We start from the raw sequence: 18,847 nt of genomic DNA, 5'->3' as shown, positions 1-18,847 counted from the left end.
TCTTGGATTGGACGAATCAACACTGTCAAAATGACTATACTACCCAAGGCAATCTACAGATTCAGTGCAATCCCTATCAAATTACCTATGGCATTTTTCAAAGAACTAGAACAAAAATTTTTTTAAATTTGTATGGAAACACAAAAGACCCCAAATAGCCATAGCAATCCTGAGAAAGAAAAATAGAGATGGAGGAATCAGGCACTTTGACTTCAGACTATACTACAAAGCTACAGTAATCAAAACAGTATGGTCCTAGCACAAAAACAGACACATACATCAATGGAACAGGATAGAAAACCCCAAAATAAACCCATGCACCTATGGTCAATTAATCTACAACAAATGAGGAAAGGACATACAATGTAGAAAAGACAGTCTCTTCAATAAGTGGTGCTGGGAAAACTGGACAGATACACACATTAATAAAAGAATGAAACTAGAACATTCTCTAACACCATACACAAAAATTAACTCAAAATGGATTAAAGACCTAAATGTAAGACTGGATACTATAAAACTCTTAGAGGAAAACATAGGCAGAACACTCTTTGACATAAGTCACAGCAATATCTTTTTGGATCCACCTCCCAGAGTAATGAAAATAAAAATAAACAAATGGGACCTAATTAAACTTAAAAGCTTTTGCACAGCAAAGGAAACCATAAACAAAATGAAAAGGCAGCCCACAGAATGGGAGAAAATATTTGCAAACAAAGTGACCACCAAGGGATTAATCTCCAAAATATACTAGCAGCTCATGCAGCTCTATATAAAAAAAAACAAACAACCCAATCAAAAAATGGGCAGAACAGCTAAATAGACATTTCTTCAAAGAAGATATACAGATGGCCAAAACGCACATGAAAAGATGTTCAGAGAAATAAAAATCAAAACTACAATGAAGTATCACCTCATACCAGTCAGAATGCCATCATTAAAAAGTCTACAAACAATAAATGCTGGAGAGGGTGTGGAGAAAAGGGAACCCTCCTACAGTGTTGGTGGGAATATAAATTGACACAACCATTATGGAGGTTCCTTAAACAACTAAAAATAGAGCTACCATATGATCCAGCAATCCCACTCCTAGGCATATATCCAGAGAAAGCCATAATTTGAAAAGATACATGCACCACAATGTTCATTGCAGCACTATTTACAATAGCCAAGACATGGAAGCAACCTAAATGTCCATCAATAGAGGAATGGATAAAGACATGGCACATATATACAATGGAATATTACTCAGCCATAAAAAAATGAAATAATGCCACTTGCAGCAACATGGATGGGCCTAGAGATTATCATACTAAGTGAAGTAAGTCAGACAAAGACAAATATCATATGATATCACTTATATGTGGAATCTAAAGAAATGATACAAATGAACTTATTTACAAAACAGAAACAGACTCACAGACTTTGAAACCAAATTTACAGTTACCAAAGGGAAAAGGTAAGGGGAGGGATAAATTAGGAGTTTGGGATTAACATATACACACTACTATATATAACATAGATAATCAACAAGGACCTACTGTATAGCACAGGGAACTCTACTCAATAATCTGTAATAACCTATATGGGAAAAGAATCTGAAAAAGAATGGATATATGTATAACTGAATCACTTTGCTGGACACCTGAAACTAACACAACACTGTAAATCACCTATACTCTAATATGAAATAAAAATTTTTTAAAAAGCCAGAAGGTAGCAATTGGGTATTGCAGCTTAAAGGAAATGAATGGTAGGAATCTGCATCTTTTTTAAACAGTTCTGGGCTGTAGCCCAAATTTGTTGACTCCAATTAGAAAAGTCAGGACCTGATTTAGAGTTTGAGGTAAGGACTCCTTCCCAGAAGGGAGCATTGACATCACAACTTTCAGCAGGCTCCACATCTCCCTCCAAGCCCAGCTCTGCCCCAAGAGCCTACAGGGGGTTTTTTCTGACATCAATCATCCCTGGGCTGGTCCTTCGCAGTTCCCGCCGGGGCTTGGGCAAGGGCCCGAGGTTCCGGGACAGACCCATCTCACCCACAGGTAGCATCCGCCCCACCAAGGGTTCAGCGGCCTCCCGCTGCCGTAGCTCCTCAGGGGAACCCTGCTCCTCGCTGCACAGGCTCGAGCGTTTCCACGTCAATGGTAACGGGGCATGTACCAAGTCCCGCATCTCCTCACGGGCGCGGGGCACACCCTCAGTGACGGGGGCCTGCCACAGAGGCTCAGGTGCCGGGTGGGGCTCGTCTTCACTTCCAGGGGCTTGTCTGTTCTCCGGGCACAGGGTCCTCTTCTCCCCACCTGTCACTGGGAATAACAACATCCTTGTCAGAAATGGAGTAGCAGCACCTTCCTGAAGTCCTAGCTTTCCAATGCCCCAGTGCAATAAGCAACATGTGAAATGATCCAAGAGCTGAAGTTAGAGTGGTTTCTAAGCTTTCTCCAAAACAAAGAAAACCTGACGTCAGGGCAAAGCATTGGCCAGCTTGGTGACAGCACATAACAATTACCCCTGCTCTGGCCCGCAGCATTCAAACTACTGAGCTTCTGTTTCAGTTCCTGGTTGATCCACATGTGGCGGCCCAGCTCCTTCTCCAGAGCCTGAATTCTGGTCTCATACTGCCTCTTGCTGTCTGCTAACCCTTCACCAAGGTGGTCTGGAGGGAAAAGGCAGAAACAGGTGGCAAGGGGCTATGGGCAGGCAGCAGTCACCACGGCCTTTGCAGCAGGCCTGGGCCTCACCTCGACTCTGCTGGAGGAGGAGCTGGATGTTCTGCTCATGCTCCTTCTGCTGCAGGGTCAGCTGGCGATCCATCTCCAGGCGCTGCCGCTCTAGAGCCACCTCCAGCCAATAGACCAGCCTCTGCTGCTCCTCCAGCTGCATCTCCAGCTCCGAGAAGGCAATCTGCTGCTGGTGCTGCTCCTCTCGGAGCGTCACCACCTGTCCCAAGGCCCAGCCAGGCTCAGCCCCAGTGCCGGCTCCCTTCACCCAGGGGATCCTCAACCAGGGGCAGCAGGTATTTGGCCAACTAGCCACCAACATCATCAACCTTCTCCCACTGAGTTCCAGAAGGAGGAGTCAGGGGCTCGTGGGCCAGTGACCCACCTTGTCAAAATACTTGCAGAGTAGGGCTCTGGTCTCCGAGGATGAGAGGTAGCTGAGCTTGGCCATGAGGTTCATCTCGCACTGGGACAGCAAGGAGGCCGAGGCCCGCAGCACCCGCTGGCGGCACGTGATGGCCTCGTTCTTGTACTCGATGGCAGCATCCAGGGCCTCGATGGCCTCGTCCAGCTGGAACAGCGTCCGCTCCTCCTGCGGGGACATGGGACGTGTGGAGGTGGAGCGCTGGCTTCCTGCTCCACGGAACGCCCGCTCCCTGAACAACAGTCACATGCAGCCATGACTCAGCCCGTACGTGTCCCCTCCTCCTAGCGCAGAGTCAGCACATGGAGAGAGGGGCCCCTGGCCACTACGGGAGAAACAGGGACACTTCCATCTCAGCCTCAGCCCAGGGGGGTACGGGAGGCTGGGGCTCGCCAAGAGGCTGCCCTCTGGAGCACGTGGCCTCTGGCGTGACCTGCACTCGGGAGACCCTGCACTGAAGGGAAGGCGTGCTGGGACCACAGAGGCACCCAGGATCTGCTGAGGTCCACTGCTCTTAACATGGGCTTTCTCTGCTGTCAGGAGGGCAAACCTGTGTGGCTGAGGTGTGCTGACATGGTCCCAACTCTCATCCCACGTTAGGGAGTTGAGAGGTGTGAGCACGTGATACATACACGAGGTCAACGTGCTGCAGGACGCGGAACGAGTCCAGAGTCCAGCTGGGCGGGACCGAGGGCAGCCAGGCCCCAGACGTGTGTCCCAGACATGGGGGCTGGAGCGGTGGGGGGGAGTGCCAATTCTGTGCGTTCTTGGTGGGCTAACACCCGGGAGGAACGCGTGCGCGTCCAAAAGCAGCAAGGCCCGCACCCAGCGTGGAGCAGGCAGCCAGGGCCAGCCTGCGGGGCGCACCTCAGGCGACAGCAGGCTGCCCTGCCTCAGCTTGCCGTCAATCTCCAGCCGCTGCTTCAGCAGCGCGTCCTTCTCCTGGCGCAGGGCGTCGATCTCCCCACGGATCTGCTGCTGGCTCTGGGCGCTGCCCTGCCGCAGCTGCCCGCTCTTCTCGGAGAGCTCCTTCTCCAGGTGCTCTAGCCGGCTGGACACACGCACAATGTCCTCGTTGAGGGCCTGTGGGTGGCACAGCTAGCGATTAGGGAAGAAGCAGGCCCCATCCTCCCCAGGGCAACAGGGATGGCCCAGCCCCACCACGGGATGCTGAGGAGTGCTGCTCCGCGGGAGGCCTCTCAGCTCTGCATAAGCCAGGGAGTGGGCACCTATGGGACCCGAGCCTCTGAAGAGGGGCCCCCAGAGACGGCCTGGAAGGAGGATACAGACAAGTTGAGGAAAGGGCAGTCCTGACAAGGAGGGAACAACCCGGGCAGAAACAGAGCGGGACGGTGGTGGCCTGTTACGGCGATGACGTGACTCCAGCCTGCGATGGGAATTATGGGGAATCAGTGGCCAAATCCCAAAGGCCCTTCTGGGAACCTGATGTGGGAGGAAGTAAGGGCTCTAGTGGCCGAGGGAAGTTCCAGATAATCCAGCTGAATCCTCTTGGACTCCATGAGGGCAGAAGTGAGTCTGGAACCCTGTGGGAATCTAGCCTGAGCACCCGCTCCTGGAACAGGCTCTGGGCTTTGTGTGTGACATACGCCTTCTCTGATCCTCATGACCACACTGTGATTCCATCTGACAGAGGAGGAAGGTATGGCTCAGAAGCTTCCTGCTCAAGAGGAGGCAATGAAGCCTAGCAAAGCTGGGTGGGGCCAGGTTCGTCTGCCTCCAGTGCCAGTGAAGGCTCTTCCTCTCTGGCCATACCACCTCTCCATACCTGGGGTTCCCTGTTCTGCCTGCACAGTCCAGAGCAGGTGGTTAATGAGGTAAAATGAATTGTGGGATAGATACTTGGAGAGGTTCTTCTACCCACACAGCAGCACCTGCATCACAGACACCCTAAAGCCCTAGAATTCTTGAGAGATCCATAGGATATAGCCTGACCTGGCTGGAACTTACCTGGCCGGGACGTCACCTAGAAGAACCGCACCTGTCTAGAACTCACCTGGCAGTGTTATCAACTGGAGAGATCTCACTTGGAAGGACCTCACCTGATGGAATCTCACCTGGCAGGACCTCACCCGGCAGAAACTCAACTGGCAGGCTCTCTCCTTGCTGGACTTCACCTGGCAGGGCCTCCCGTGGCAGGGCCTCATCGGGTAGGGCCTCACCTGGCAGGACCTCACCTGGCTGGACCGTAGGCGCTTGCTCTCCAGCCCTGTCTTCTCCTGCATCAGGGCCTCCTTCTTGGCCAGGATGGCCTCCCTCTTGTGGAGCTCCTCCCCTAGCTCCTCCAGCGCCCGCCGCTGCTGTAGGACCTTCTCCATCTCCTGGTCCAGCCACTTCTTCTGCTCCTCAATCTTCTGAGGGACAGTGGAGGCGGGGAGGGAACTCAGCTCTCACCTCTGGCTGCGTGGGTGGTGCAGGCGGCCACCCGGGTCAGGTGGGGAGAATGGTGTACCCACCATCTGACACCCCCGGGGACTCTAGCAACTGGCCAGGCTGCCCAGCCAGGCTGTGGGTGCCCCTGGGGGTGCAGGCTCAGCCCAGGCCCCACCTGCTGCTGCTCCAGGCTGACAACAGAGCCGTTGCTGCCGCTGCGCCGCTTCCTCTGAAATGCCGCAATCTCTTCTGTCTTGATCTTCAGGATCTTTTGCTGCTGCTCGTGCTTCAGCTCCAGCTCCTGGGGATGTGCAGGGTGAGAAGCTCAGTGGGCAGGGCCGTGAGTGGTACCCACATCCTCCCAGAGCCTGTGATCCCCCAAGCCCAAAGGAGTGCCTACCCTGCTCCCAAGACAGCCCTGCGCAGCAACCCCCAGCCTCGCCACCCCCAGGTCTCGCTGGGGACCCGCAAACAGAAGCAAACATTTACAAGACGCCAGTCCCCTTATATAATTCATCCTACTGAATTCTCACCCTAGCCCTGAGTTTCCCATAACTCTCCTCATTTTCAAGTAAAAAATCAAACTCAGGGAAGCCAAGTGAGCCGCTTTATAAGGTCACGTGGCCGTAAGTGCTCCCCCGGCTGTGTGCCCCGCCTGGCCTCCTGGCTGGGACACAGGCACCCCACCGCCCAAGCACCCGACCTTGACACGGTGCTGCCGCTTGTTCATCTCTGTCTCCAGGCGCCGCTTCTGCTCTGTCTCCTCACGAAGCCGCCTCTGCAGCTGCCCCTGCTGCTGCCGCATGAGCTGCACATTCCTCTCCAGCTCCTGCAGCCGCTTCTCGCTCTGGGCCGACAGCGACACCAGCCGCTCTGTCGCCTGCTTCTTCTCCTTCAGCACCTGGGACCAACACAGCCTCTGCTGCGCCACGCGTGGGGGCTGCCGAGAGCCTGGCATGGTGCCGGGCACTCAACAAGGGCAGGCAGGACAGAAGAACGGCGCATAGAGGGACAGACAGAAGGGAAAACAGGCAGATGGATGACGGACTAATTAAAATATCAAAATTATAAGAATGTCAAGATACTACGACGCTTATTACGTACGAAGCGCTACATCAAGTGCTCTCAGTATACTAAATGATCCTAACAATCTGATGAAAAGGTTTTAAAGGCTTCCTACTTAACAGATTAGGAAACTGAGGCACAGAGAGGCTAGGAAACTTGACCAAAGACACATAGCTAGTAAATGGCAGAGCTGGGATTCAAACCCAAGCAGTCAAGGCTCCAGAACCTGTGCTCTTAATCACTCTACTGTACGGTCTCTTGGACACCTGAACTGAGAAAAGAAGGAATGAATAATGGATGGACAGCTGCAAAGAAGAATGGATGGCAGGGTGGGTGGACAGATGATGGGATCATATAAAGGTAAAAAACAGGATGGACAGATAATGCAAGGGTCCATCAAGGGGAATAGAAAGACAAATGAATAGACACATAAATGGACAGTTAGTCATACCAACTGATAAAAGGACAATCGGATGGATGGATTAGATAGACACATGGACTGATGGGTGGACAGACAGAGGGATGATGGTTTGGAGAGGTTGGTAAATGGAGAACAGATGGAGGGAGGCGGGGGGAGCTGCAGGAGGGAAGGCTGGTTTCTCCCGATGCCCACCCCTCACCCTCACTGGTCTCCTAGATGGTCTTCGGGCAGGCCCCACCTCCCTGCCTCTGCTGTGTTTAAAGCTGAGCCGACTCCCAGCACCGCCAGCTTCTATCTAATGCCAGCCTCACCCTGAGAGACCAGGAGGGTGTTAGTGCCACCAGCCGGGGCTGGGGCATGAGGGCCTGAGCACCCACAGGTTCCACAGTGAGCTTGGGCTCCAGGGCTCACATGTCTTGATCCCAGGACCCCAGCCTGGGAGGCTGCAACCACCACCACCAGGGTCCGGACAGGTCAGTACCTGCACTTGGCTCTGAGCAGCAGCAACCCTCTTGCGGAACTCCTGGAGCTGCGAACACTCGCTGGCGTCCTGGGGCTCCTTGCCCTCAAGCTCCCGCAGCTGCCTCTGGCCTTCACTCAGCTCAGTCCGCACCCGCTCTGCCTCCTGCTCCAGCTCCCGGATGCGCTGGCTGTGCTGGCGGTTCAGGGCCTGGGCCGCCTTCCCTGGAAGAAAAGGCGAGGGTCGTGTCAGCACAGCCCCTCTGGCTGAAGAGCACTGTAGTTCGTTCCCCTGGGAGTTTTTCCAGACCTCTGTCAGCCCTGGACACCTACATGGATTTTGCCACGACTCTGTACCCCTAGAACTGTGATTTACTTAATATTTTTCTTTAAATTGACACATTTTTTAAAATAGCCTTATCCATAGCAGTGACCCAGAGAAAATATGGGTTTACTTGTTTTACTTTTAACTAACACATGCTAAAGTAAATATGTAACTTGAGCCTGCATGCAACTAAGCCTCTAGAACTAACTTCCATTTGTAGGAAATATGGAGGACAGAGGGACAAGCTAAATGACACCACAGGAAGCTAACAGACAAAACCCAGGAACATTTGGAGTTTGGAACATTCTATAGGATGACTGTGTAAAGGTGAGAGAAGGGAGATTTCAGAGAACTAACGTGCAATTATAATGTGTGGACAAGCCCGGAGCTGCACACAGACACTGCTGAAAAGCTGCTTCTGCTCTGGGCATTGAGAGGGCATTCTGTTAGATGTGCTAATGGCATTTTGGTTAAAATGCTGAAAAAGAGGCATACTGAAAGGTGTAGGGATGAAATGACATGCTGTCCTGGATTTGCTTCAAAATATTTCAGCAAAGAAAAAAGGGAGAGATAAAACAAATGTGAACAAAGCTTGGAAATGCTAAATCTGGTGACAGGGACTCTCATGTCTAGTTGAAACTGTTCCCAGTGCATTTTGGAATAAATAAAATTATAACTATTAAAATTAAAAAGCTCAACCAGTCACCACCAAAAATCATCCCCTGCTCGTTCACCAGTATCACCAGTAGTAGACGTAGATGATTTGGGGACGCTGTTTGCTCCCAAGGACCAGGAGATTCTGTGCCCAGTGTGGTGCCTGACACACAGCAATTGATTAATAATATTGGGTTGGCCAAAAAGTTCGTTTAAAAACCCGAACGAACTTTTCAGCCAACCCAATAATAAGAACTAATGCTTCCTGAAAGCCAGCCTAAGCACTTCACTTGAATTAGCTCATTTCAGCAACCTATAAAGCAGGTTCAGTTACTATCTCCATTTCAGAGAGGAGAAAACTGAAGCACAGAGGCATTATCCTACCTGCTCAAGGTCACATATCTGGAAGAAACTGAGCTGGTTTACCGAACCTATGCCACCTGGACCCCGCTCCTAACCACCCTCAGGTGGGAGGCCAGCCCAAAAGCCCTCCCCCTCACCTGTGCGGACCAGCTCGCCTATGAGCTCCTCCTTCATGCGGATGTTGATGGCCAGCTCACGGATTTTCTGCTGGGCTTGGGCCAGCCGCCACTCAGAGGCCATGGCAGTAGGGGCCTGGTGGGGCCGAACCAGGGCCTGGCTCCCACCAACCACTGTAATAGGCTGACTGTCAGGGCCGCTGTCCCAGCTAACAGTCGGGGGTGGAGGGGAGGGGAGGGGAGGGGAGGGGAGAGAGGAGGGGAGGGGAGGGGGAGGGGTGGGGCATGCCCTGGCCAGCGGCAGCCAGGGGTTGTGTGTGGACTGTCCAGGGTGGCCAGTCCAGGACCATGAAGGGGACAAGGGGTCAGGACCCTCTCTGTGCCTTACCCAGCTCACCTCTGGGCCCCGGGATGGTTGCACCTAGCTCCTCCAGGCGAAGCTCTGGGCCCTTCCTGTTGAGTGGACTCCCTGGGAGGGCCCCCATCCTCTGGCTCCCCTTACTGATCCTATTCCTGGAGGGCAGAAGTGGGAGCCTGTACCCCTCCCCAGCCCAGCTACCTCCTGGGCCCAGGAGGGGAAGAGAGGCCACCAGGGTCACTGTGACCCCAGGATGTCAGTCTGGCAGAATTCTGAGGCCAGCAGCTGAGCTTAGAGGGTGCAGGGCAGCTGGGGGAACCGAGGGCCACCTTGGAGGCTGAGAACCAGGAGGTCTGGGCCCATCCCCTCAGCACACTCACCCCAGCGAGAACTCCTGATTCAGAGCCCATAGTCCCTGCCTGCTCTCCCCCAAGGGCCGGCCAGGGCGACGCAGGTGAGGGCACCCTCAGACCCCAGTGGGATCCTCCTCCTGCCCAGCCGGGGCCCTGAGCCGGTCCTTGTCAGGTGGACCGTGGGTCCCACTCACCTGCGTGGGTGCAGGATCCGTCGGGGTGGCTCCTCCTCCCCCCCCTCCTCCTCTTCCTCTGATGCAGCTGAAGAGCCACTTCCCAGCCTCTCTCCCTCTGCCGGCAACTTGGCTCCAGCCTCCCCGCCATTTGTCACTTGCTAGGGGAATGCCAGGTTTCAGGATAGGAAGCTTCTAGGGCATTCTCTATCAGACATCTCCCACCACCAAGTCTTTGCTCCCACCTACACCCACCTTGCATGCTCCTCACATCTCTACCTCTTCCAGCCCTACCTTACCTTCAGGATCTAGCTCAAATGACACTTCTGGGAAGCCTTTCCAGTCTCAAGTCGGAGCAGGAGCTTCCTCCCTCTTCCCTCGCTCCTTCCTCTTCTCCCCCTCTTCTCTTCCCCCTCTCCACCCCTGCTCCGGCTCCCATAGCAAACCTGGCACTCCTCGGGGGACAACTGGTCCTTTCTGTCTCGTATACAGGTCATCTCCACCAAGTTTTATCTCACCAACAACGCCCTGCTAGAGCAGGGGGGCTGCATAACAGGCTTCTGCCAAACCCACGTCCTCCCTCTCCTCAGTCCCTCAGGCCTTTAGAGCTGAGATGACCCAGAGCTCTCAGGCAGATGCAGGAGCAGCCTTTGTCCGAAAGGCCCCAAGTGACAGAACTAGAAACAAGAGACCAGGCTTGAGGAGCAGATTAGAGCTCAGGAAAGAGTGAACTTGCAAAGAAACGTGTCCAAAGATGGAGAGGGTGTGGTCTCGGAGGTGATGAGCTCCCCACCCCTGGAGGTATATGAGCTTTCCACTCCATACTGGAAGCCAGAAGCCCCTCTATAACCTCCTCACTCTGAGCGATCCCAGGTACTCCAGGGATGCTGGCACCAGATCCTTCTGAGAAGCCCTACCCAAATTTTGGCCATTCCTCTAGGAACACCAGAAAGGGGCATCTCATAGCTGGTCCCATGAAAGCATGGGGTGAGGGACACATTCCCCAGCATCACCTTCCCCTGCCGGAGCCTGCCCAGGTCAACAGGCCCAGCAGACACGCCACCTCCTCACCTCTCCCCAATTCTCAGGGCCAACTTCATCTCCAGGAAGGCAGGCAGGGGGCACCATGCCCAGCACATGGGTGTGGGCACCCCCCAGGGGGGCCGTGTGAGGCCGGGGCATAAAGGACTCAGGAGGAAAGCCCTGCAAGAGCCCTGGGGCCCCCCAGCCAGGCCGCACCAGTTCCAGCCGCAGCCGCAGCTCTGCCATCTCCTCCTGCTGCTCACGAAGACGGTCGCTCTGCAAGACACGGTCCAAGTGCTGATGGGGCAACGTGGATGTGCGAAAGGTGGGGTGCAGGGATGCTGAGAGGCAGAAGTGCAGGAAACTGAAAAGCACATCTGAGGCCACCCTGCCCTCTCTGTGCTAAAATGGAGGAGGGCCAAATACCTCTGACCACCTCTTGGTGTCCCTCCCACGCACACACACTGCATCAGTTCCGGTTCAAACTCACCCACCCTGCCACATCCTATCCCTCCCTCCATATCCATGCCATTCACTGCCACCAGAGGGCGCCAGGAGCAATGCTGACCCAGTTACCCTGGGACAAAAGGAAAAGCCCAGCTCTGGAGTCTCATTCTGCTACCCTCCAGTCCCACTTCCTATCCATCCTCATGACCATCCTGCACACCCACCCGCACCAATGTGTTCCTCACCTCCACACTTTTGCTCATACTGCGCACCCCGTATCTCTACCCATCCTGCCAGAACCCGCCCCCCCCACACACACACAGCTAACTTCCTCTCATCCTGACAGGCTCAGCTCAGTTTCACCTCGCAGCAGAAGTGCCCCCCACCACCACTGTGGAAGGGGGTGCCCCACCTGCAGCTTGTACTGCTCCATGGCGTCCTCCAGCGCAGCCAGAAAGTCTCGGTTCTCCTCCTCCAGCCGGGCCACCTGGCTCTGCAGAGCCAGCAGCTGCAGTGCCCCCTCATCTTCCTATGGGGCCGGGAGAGAAGCTTCAGGGGCAGGAGCTGTCAAGACAAGCCTGCCTGTCCCTGAGATACCTCAGCCCTCTCCCTGCCCTGCCAGAGGTTCCCCTAGCCGGGCTTGCTACTCTGCTCCAAGCCCCGCCTGCAACAGGGGCTCGAGACCCCACCTGGCCTGCAGTCCCCTCCACAAGCCATTGGGCCAGCTCTTGTAATTATTAATCATATTTTCATTAACAAAAACATCACTATTATTAGGAACAACTAGCCTTCACCTGCACTTGTGACACCTTCAGTCCTTACATCACCAGGAGGTAGATACTAATGCTATCCCTATTTTATAGATAGAGACCCGGAGGATTGGAAAGTCATCAAGGTCACCAGCAGAAGTGCCTCTGAATCCCCAATGTGCTCTGCTAATGAGCAAGGGGCAGGGACACAGCTAGCTGTATGAAGACTTTCTTCCTTCCCCATCCCCTCCCCACCCCTAGGCCACACCTGACCCTTGGCCACCTTTCGTCCGCCGGGTCCCTGCATGGCCTGCTCCTCGGCGGAGGCACTCTCGATGCCGCTGTCGGGCCCGGAGGCAGAGCTTAGGGCGCTGCGCTCACCCTCGACGGCGCACAGCCAGTCGCGCACCTTGCGGGCGGCGGCGCCAGGCAGCCCGGGCTCGGCCTGTAGCTCGCGCAGGAAGCTGTAAGCGGCGTCGGTGCGGGCCCGGTAGCGAGCGCACTCGGCGCCAAGGCGGGCGGCGGCCGCGGCGGAGGCGGCGGTGGGGCCCAGGGCGCGCCGGCCCCGGTGGATGATGCGTGTCTCCGAGCGGTGTCTAGGCGGCCCCCGCGGGCCAGCGGCTGCCTCCTCGGGCGCCCGCTCGGCCTCAGGCCGCCAGTTGACAGTGGCGCAGTTGCGGATGTTCTGGGCACGGCTGGCGTAGTTCAGGGTGTTGAGAGTCTCGTCGAAGTCCGAGGAGGAAGGGCTGACGCAGGCGATCATCACTGTCTTGGCATTCCCGCCCAGGGAGTCTTTGAGGATCCTGAGGGCGCCAGGCAAGACGCGTTAGGGGCCCCAACGTGCCAGGTCCAGAACCCAAACCGGGTCCGATCCTCGGCATGCTTCCCCATGGGCCGGATACCTCGAACCGCCTGATGGGGACCCATCTCCTAGTCGCCTCCCCCCAACCCCAGAGGCCAGACAGTAGCTAGAACAGACTAGCGCGGCTCTTGGGGCCCCTTCTCTGGCCAGTGGCCAGCAGTGGCTCACCGGGTGATCTTGGAGTCCCGGTAGGGAATGTGGCTGCCACGGCGCTGGGGGTCACCCAGGGCGCTGATGACGTTGCCCAGCGCCAAGAGGCTGCTGTTGATCTGGATGCTCTCCTTGAGCCGCTCGCCTGTGCTGCCCGTCTTGAGCACCCTCTCTGAGCCCGCCAAGTCCACGAAGTGGAACTTGGAGATGAGCAGCTGGCCCGCGGCAGGTCGGGGGAGGCGGCTGGGGGCGCGCCCCCGCTGCTCCAGGGTCACGGTGAACACAGTGTGTGAGCGGCTGGAGAGGCGGTTGAGGTGTGTGGCCCCCGTGTGCCGTGCTGCATTGCCCATCTCCAGGAGGCTCAGCACCTCATCCAGGCCCTCCACGTCCACCTCCTTCACTCCACACAGCACTGCGGGCACAGAAGGCCATGAGCCCAGGGCAGGGGCAGCCTGAGACTGACAGCCAGGAGAGCAGGCAGAGCACGGCTGCTCCTCTAAAGCTCTTCCTGACTCAGGGGTCCCTTCCCCATGCCCAGGGGGTCCTGCCCATACTGGCTGGGGCTTGAGGGGGCTCCAGCTTCCCCACGCTTACCTCAATGCCAATCACTCTGGGCACACCAATGTATACTGAACTCAGTAGGGACGGGAAGCGAAAGCAAAACTTTCCAGAGCTTGGTTTCCCAGTTAGGATGTACCCCCACCAGACAGGTAAGCCACCCTAAGCAGGTAAAGCCTCCCCAAGCCAGGTATCCCGCTCCCAGCCAGTGGAAGACCCAGGAGTTCCTCACCAACATTCCCACGATCATCTTCCCGAAGCTGGATGTCACGGCTGGCGGTGCCCACCTCCAGCAGGTCTCGGAACTCCTCCTTGTACACTTCCAGGTAGGACACGTGCACCAGACAGTCAAGCAGGTCATTCTCATCAATCAGCTTAAAGGCCTCAGCCATGGCCCGTGGGATGATGCCCTGCTCGTCCTCGTGAAGAGAGGCTGAGGAGACACCGCAGGGCCTCCTGCCACCATGCTTTCAGCTGGATGTGACACCCACAAGGCCCAGAAGCCCCTAGCAGCAGCTGGAGGATGGGGCTCCAGTGTGGAGAAGGCAGCAGCAGAGGCCAGGATGGGCTGGGCAGCCTGAGCCAGGCCATGCCCCAGGGTGGTCAGGCAGAATTTCAGAGTTGGAAGCAACCTCTCAAGGTTCAACCAATCCCTTTCATGATGTAAGCATCCCCTCCACTACATCCCTGCCAGGCGGTCAGATACCCTTTGCTTGATTACTCCTGGAGACTCATTACCATAGTCTATGCTCAGTTATCTAAAGGACCTCCTGAATTTATCCCAAGGAAGTAATAAGAGGATATTCAGAACATATTCTTCCTCATAACTTAATAAAAATGTAAACATCCTAAGTGTCCATCCTAACATCCAAAAAGGGGATCTGGTTAAATAAGTTACCTTATACTCACAATGGCATGCCAGGCAGCCATTAAAATTTTTGATTGAAGAATATTTAATGATACAGAGAAATGTTCATGATATACTGTTAAGAAAATAAAACAGGATACAAAAGAGTGGGTACACTATAATACCATTTTTTAACGTATACTAATTTTCAAGAAATGCTAACAGGGTGAGTGATTCCTGAAAGGCAATTATCAAGTAAGTTTTATTTTGTGTATGTGTTTTCTGTATTTTCCTAATTTTCCACAACAAACATGTACACTTTTAAAACCTAGGATAAAGCAGTTCATGCTCTTTAAAAGGGGGAAGTTCCTTCAGTTGGCCCAAAGCATCACTCCCAAAACTCTGCTCCAGAGCCTCATGGAACCAGCCTGCTTCCCTGCTATGCAGCAGCCAAAGCATATCTCTTCCAGGACAGTTCCCCTTCCAACCACTCTGACTAGAACATGGATTCCTGACCCACAGCAGCCATCCTAACAACCTCCAGAGACAAGCCAACTTCCCGTGCCCTTCCTCCCCGTGAGGTCCTCACAGCCAGACAGCATGATCCCATCTCTATGGAGTTGAGAAGGTCACTCACCTCCAAGGACTCTTCCTGCCTGCCCGACCCAGCCCACTGACACAGCTGGTCCCACTCCGGGCTGCAGATCTGTTTAGGAAACCTGCCCCTCCCCCCTCCCCCAGCATCCTCATCTTCAACAGAGAATGGCAGCAAGAGGGCAGGGGCAGAAATTCAGGAGAAACTGAGGACCCTCAACAAGGGCAGGGGGCCCAGGGTCACTCACCCACACTGGCCTCCCCCATGGTGTACGTCTTCCCGGAGCCTGTCTGACCGTAGGCAAAGACGGTGGCATTGAAGCCCTCAAAAAAAGCCTCGAGGAGGGGTTGCACGCAGGCCTGGTACACAGCCTCCTGCCCGGTGTCCTCGTCCAGCACTACGTGGAAGCCAAAGTGGCGGTCCCGGCCCAAAGTGACCCGGCCGTGCCCCGGCTCCACCCTCAGGCAGCTCTGGTGCCCGTGCAGCAGCTCCTTGGGCAGCAATGGGCGGACTCGAAGGGCCACCCTCACTGGGGCCTCCTCAGCCCCTGGCAGCCTCTGGGCCTCCAGCCCCATGTTGAGGGAAGGCTGTTCCCTGCCCTGCGAAGAGAGGAAGAGGCCCTTGCCATCAGCACCTGGACTCACTTTGCAGATGACCTGGAGCCAGATCCTGCAGCTCCCGACCTTGCAGGGATTAAAAGGAAGGGTGGTCAAAACTCAGAACATCCTCCGTGCCCCAACCTAATGCCCAGATGCTGCAAGGGCCACGATAAAATCCTGCACAGTAACATTTCATGGTTCCCATCACTGGCAAAATAAGGCCCTAACTCCTCCACCTAACATCCAAGGGTTTCTGTGTTCCAGCTGCATCCTTCCCCTGGGACCCTATCTCCTAGAAGGAAGACACACAGACACACACACAAGCAGCACCACATCAGGGATCTCTTTTCCCTAACACCCACTGGGTTTTCCATAGTCTCTGCCTTTGTCATCTCACATCCCCTGCTCCACCTTCTTAAAAAGAGTCAGCACAGGACAGGAATAAAGATGCAGACGTAGAGAATGGACTTGAGGACACAGGGAGGCGGAAGGAGAAGCTGGGATGAAGTGAGAGAGTGGCATGGACATATATACATTACCAAATGTAAAATAGCTACTGGGAAGCAGCCGCATAGGACAGGGAGATCAGCTCAGTGCTTTGTGACCACCTAGAGGGGTGGGATAGGGAGGGTGGGAGGGAGGGAGACGCAAGAGGGAGGAGATATGGGGATATATGTACACATATAGCTGATTCACTTTGTTATACAGCAGAAACTAACACACCATTGTAAAGCAAGTATACTCCAATAAAGATGTTTAAAAAAAAAAGCAGGGCTTCCCTGGTGGCGCAGTGATTGAGAGTCCGCCTGCCGATGCAGGGGACACGGGTTCGTGCCCCGGTCCGGGAAGATCCCATATGCCACGGAGCGGCTGCGCGTCCGGAGCCTGTGCTCCGCAACGGGAGAGGACACAACAGTGAGAGGCCCGCGTACCGCTTGAGACCAAGCCCCCACCATCAAATACTGCCAATCTCATCTTCTAAATATCAAGTACACCTGCTTCTTTCCATCCTATTACCAAAGCCCTGATCCTGCCCACCGACATCTCAACGGAATGACATTTACCAGCCTCCTCACTGGCCTCAGCCTCCCTGCACCTTCCTATGCAGCAACCGGGGCATTTTTCAGAAATGCAAATGCGCTCACATCACTCTCCTATTTACACTCCCCCCAAAAGAGACTCCCTAATGCTCTTGAGATTCAAAACCTTAACAGGAAAAAAAAAACTTTTAATGGGCCCTGCCTACCTTGACTACTTACCCCCTATACCCCCACCTTTCTCCGCCTGCAGCACACTCAGTGTTGCCCAAGACTCCTCATCCCTCCAGGCTTAGGCTGGTCCCACCTTCAGGGAGCCAGGGAGGGGCCTCTGCTCTGTGCTCCCACCACTGCACACGCACACGCACACACACACACAATGCCCTGTGGTTCTCCCATCAGCTACTGACCACTCCCTTCCCTTGCAAAAGACAGATTACCCGTCGTCCCCCCCCCCCACGTCCCAATCTGGGAGCTGGGAGGCAGGGACCCTCCTGTCCCCCTTCGTGCTGCATCTTCAGCACCCAGCACAAGGTCCGACGCTTAGTAGCTGCCCAATAGTGATGAATAATCTTCATCCATGGAACCTTCCCCATCTCCTTCCTCCCCTCTCTTATCGCAGTCCTCACCACTCCCTACCCCCACCCCCAGGTCACAGCACTTTATTTTTCACTACTTAACGTCTCTCAGCAGCTGTAACGGTTCGTTCGTTCATTCAATCATCAGCGCCTGCTGGGTGCCCGGCCCTGGGGCCACAGCGGTAACTGCCACGCGATACTGTGGGCGCCTTCGCGCACCCCTCACCCAAAGCTTTTCCAGCCCCGTGCAGTCCCGGCTTCTCCGCACCCCGGCTCGAGGCACAGTGCTCCGTGCACCGAAGGCGCCCAGACAACACCGGGGCGGTCGGGCGCCCGGGGTAGGGGAACCGGAGTCAGAAGCGCCAGGCACGGGACAGGAGCTCGCGGAAAGTTCGGAGAAGTGATTACAAATGCGAATCCAACTCTCGCAGCGTGGGCGCTAGCTCCACCTGGCCAGGCCCAGAAGGCCGGCCTCAGGCCCCCGACTTAGGAAAGGGGAGACTCCCACCCGCCCAGACACGGACCTCCAGGAGACTGGTAAGCAAGGATGGGGGAGGTCCCCGTGCTCGGTCAGGGTTCCCCAGGCGTGCCGACACCGTGCCACCCGGTCCAGGCCTGCTCAGGGAAGGGGCAAGCGCGCGCCTCCTCCCTCCCACCCCGGTCCTCGACCGCCACCCCTCCCCGGCCCACACCCACCTGCTCCGGTGTGAGTGTAGTCCCCCGCCGCGAGACAGTCAGGCTCTGAGCCCCAGCGCGGCGCGCGCGGATGCCGTCACCGGGACCCCCGCCCACCAAAACATCCCGCCCCTCATCCGCAACTCCGCCCACCTGGGCGCTCGGGGGCGGCGGCGCGGGCTGCGCGGCGCCGCGGAGTCTGTCGGCAGACGGGGCGGGGCGGGGACAGGAGGGGCGGGGGATTGGGCGTGGCCTGGGCTGAAGTGCGGGGCCCCTCACCCCTGGGCCCCCAGCACCGCCTGGGGGCCCCCAGCAGCGCCCGGAGTCGCGAGCACTATTCGCCGAATTCTGGGGACACAGCGACCAACAAGGCCGCCCGGATTCTCCGAGCTGGAGAAGCCCACCAGCTCCTGGAGCGGGGAGCCTAAGTTTTATAATGCAAGTTGTAACAAGTGAGAGAATGAAAACTAACTAGGAGACATTTTCGTTCCGGGAGGGGAGGGTGGATTTTCTAACCCTGAGACTCCGGTTAAAGTGGCCTAAAAATAAACTACTCTTGGTTCGTTAGTTCGTTTGTTCATTCAAGTGCAGACCTTCCCTCCTTCCCGCCATTGCTACCCTTCTATCGCAGAACTCCCCACGCCCCGTCAAAGGTCAGCAAAGCCTCCACCCCTTTTTTTTATCTGATCTCACTACCCCTTCTAAAGCTGAGAAGGATTCATCCCTCCTGAGATATTCGGGGTTGGGATGGGGGCCCACTCCCGGCGGTGTGGCCGAGGCCCTGGCTGCACCCTGGGCGCTCACACCAAGCAGTGGGTGGATGGATGAAACCACGAGGGAGCTCCTATTCAGGCCTTCTAGCATTCTGGGCAGAGAGCAGGATGGCTGCTGCCCCCTGCTGG

At 55.6% G+C, this 18,847-nt stretch overlaps 1 protein-coding gene across 10 annotated transcripts; it reads right to left on the bottom strand.

Moving 5' to 3' along the window:
* Positions 1–1,343: 1,343 nt before the first annotated feature.
* Positions 1,344–18,069, bottom strand: KIF7 (kinesin family member 7). Of its 10 annotated transcripts, none has more exons than XM_032624261.1 (19): positions 17,967–18,069; positions 15,304–15,655; positions 13,847–14,047; positions 13,075–13,468; positions 12,313–12,847; positions 11,708–11,824; positions 10,897–11,124; positions 9,847–9,986; positions 9,339–9,454; positions 8,963–9,115; positions 7,506–7,708; positions 6,242–6,439; positions 5,714–5,839; positions 5,343–5,519; positions 4,015–4,230; positions 3,109–3,315; positions 2,745–2,943; positions 2,513–2,659; positions 1,344–2,309 (listed from the first exon to the last, which is right to left on the bottom strand). In XM_032624261.1, exons 2-19 carry the CDS (start codon positions 15,629–15,631, stop codon positions 1,936–1,938), a joined length of 4,059 nt encoding a protein of 1,352 aa, XP_032480152.1. In that variant the 5' UTR covers positions 15,632–15,655; positions 17,967–18,069; the 3' UTR covers positions 1,344–1,935. The 10 variants fall into 10 exon arrangements, with proteins under 10 accessions (XP_032480152.1, XP_032480155.1, XP_032480149.1 ...); XM_032624264.1 differs by having other exon boundaries at positions 12,328–12,847; XM_032624258.1 differs by having other exon boundaries at positions 1,345–2,309; positions 9,330–9,454.
* Positions 18,070–18,847: the final 778 nt, after the last annotated feature.

This window comes from Phocoena sinus, chromosome 2, assembly GCF_008692025.1.
Source record: "Phocoena sinus isolate mPhoSin1 chromosome 2, mPhoSin1.pri, whole genome shotgun sequence".
Lineage (NCBI taxonomy): Eukaryota > Metazoa > Chordata > Mammalia > Artiodactyla > Phocoenidae > Phocoena > Phocoena sinus.
The sequence above is the reverse complement of the archived record's forward strand: the minus strand, read 5'-3'. Positions and strand labels throughout refer to the sequence as shown.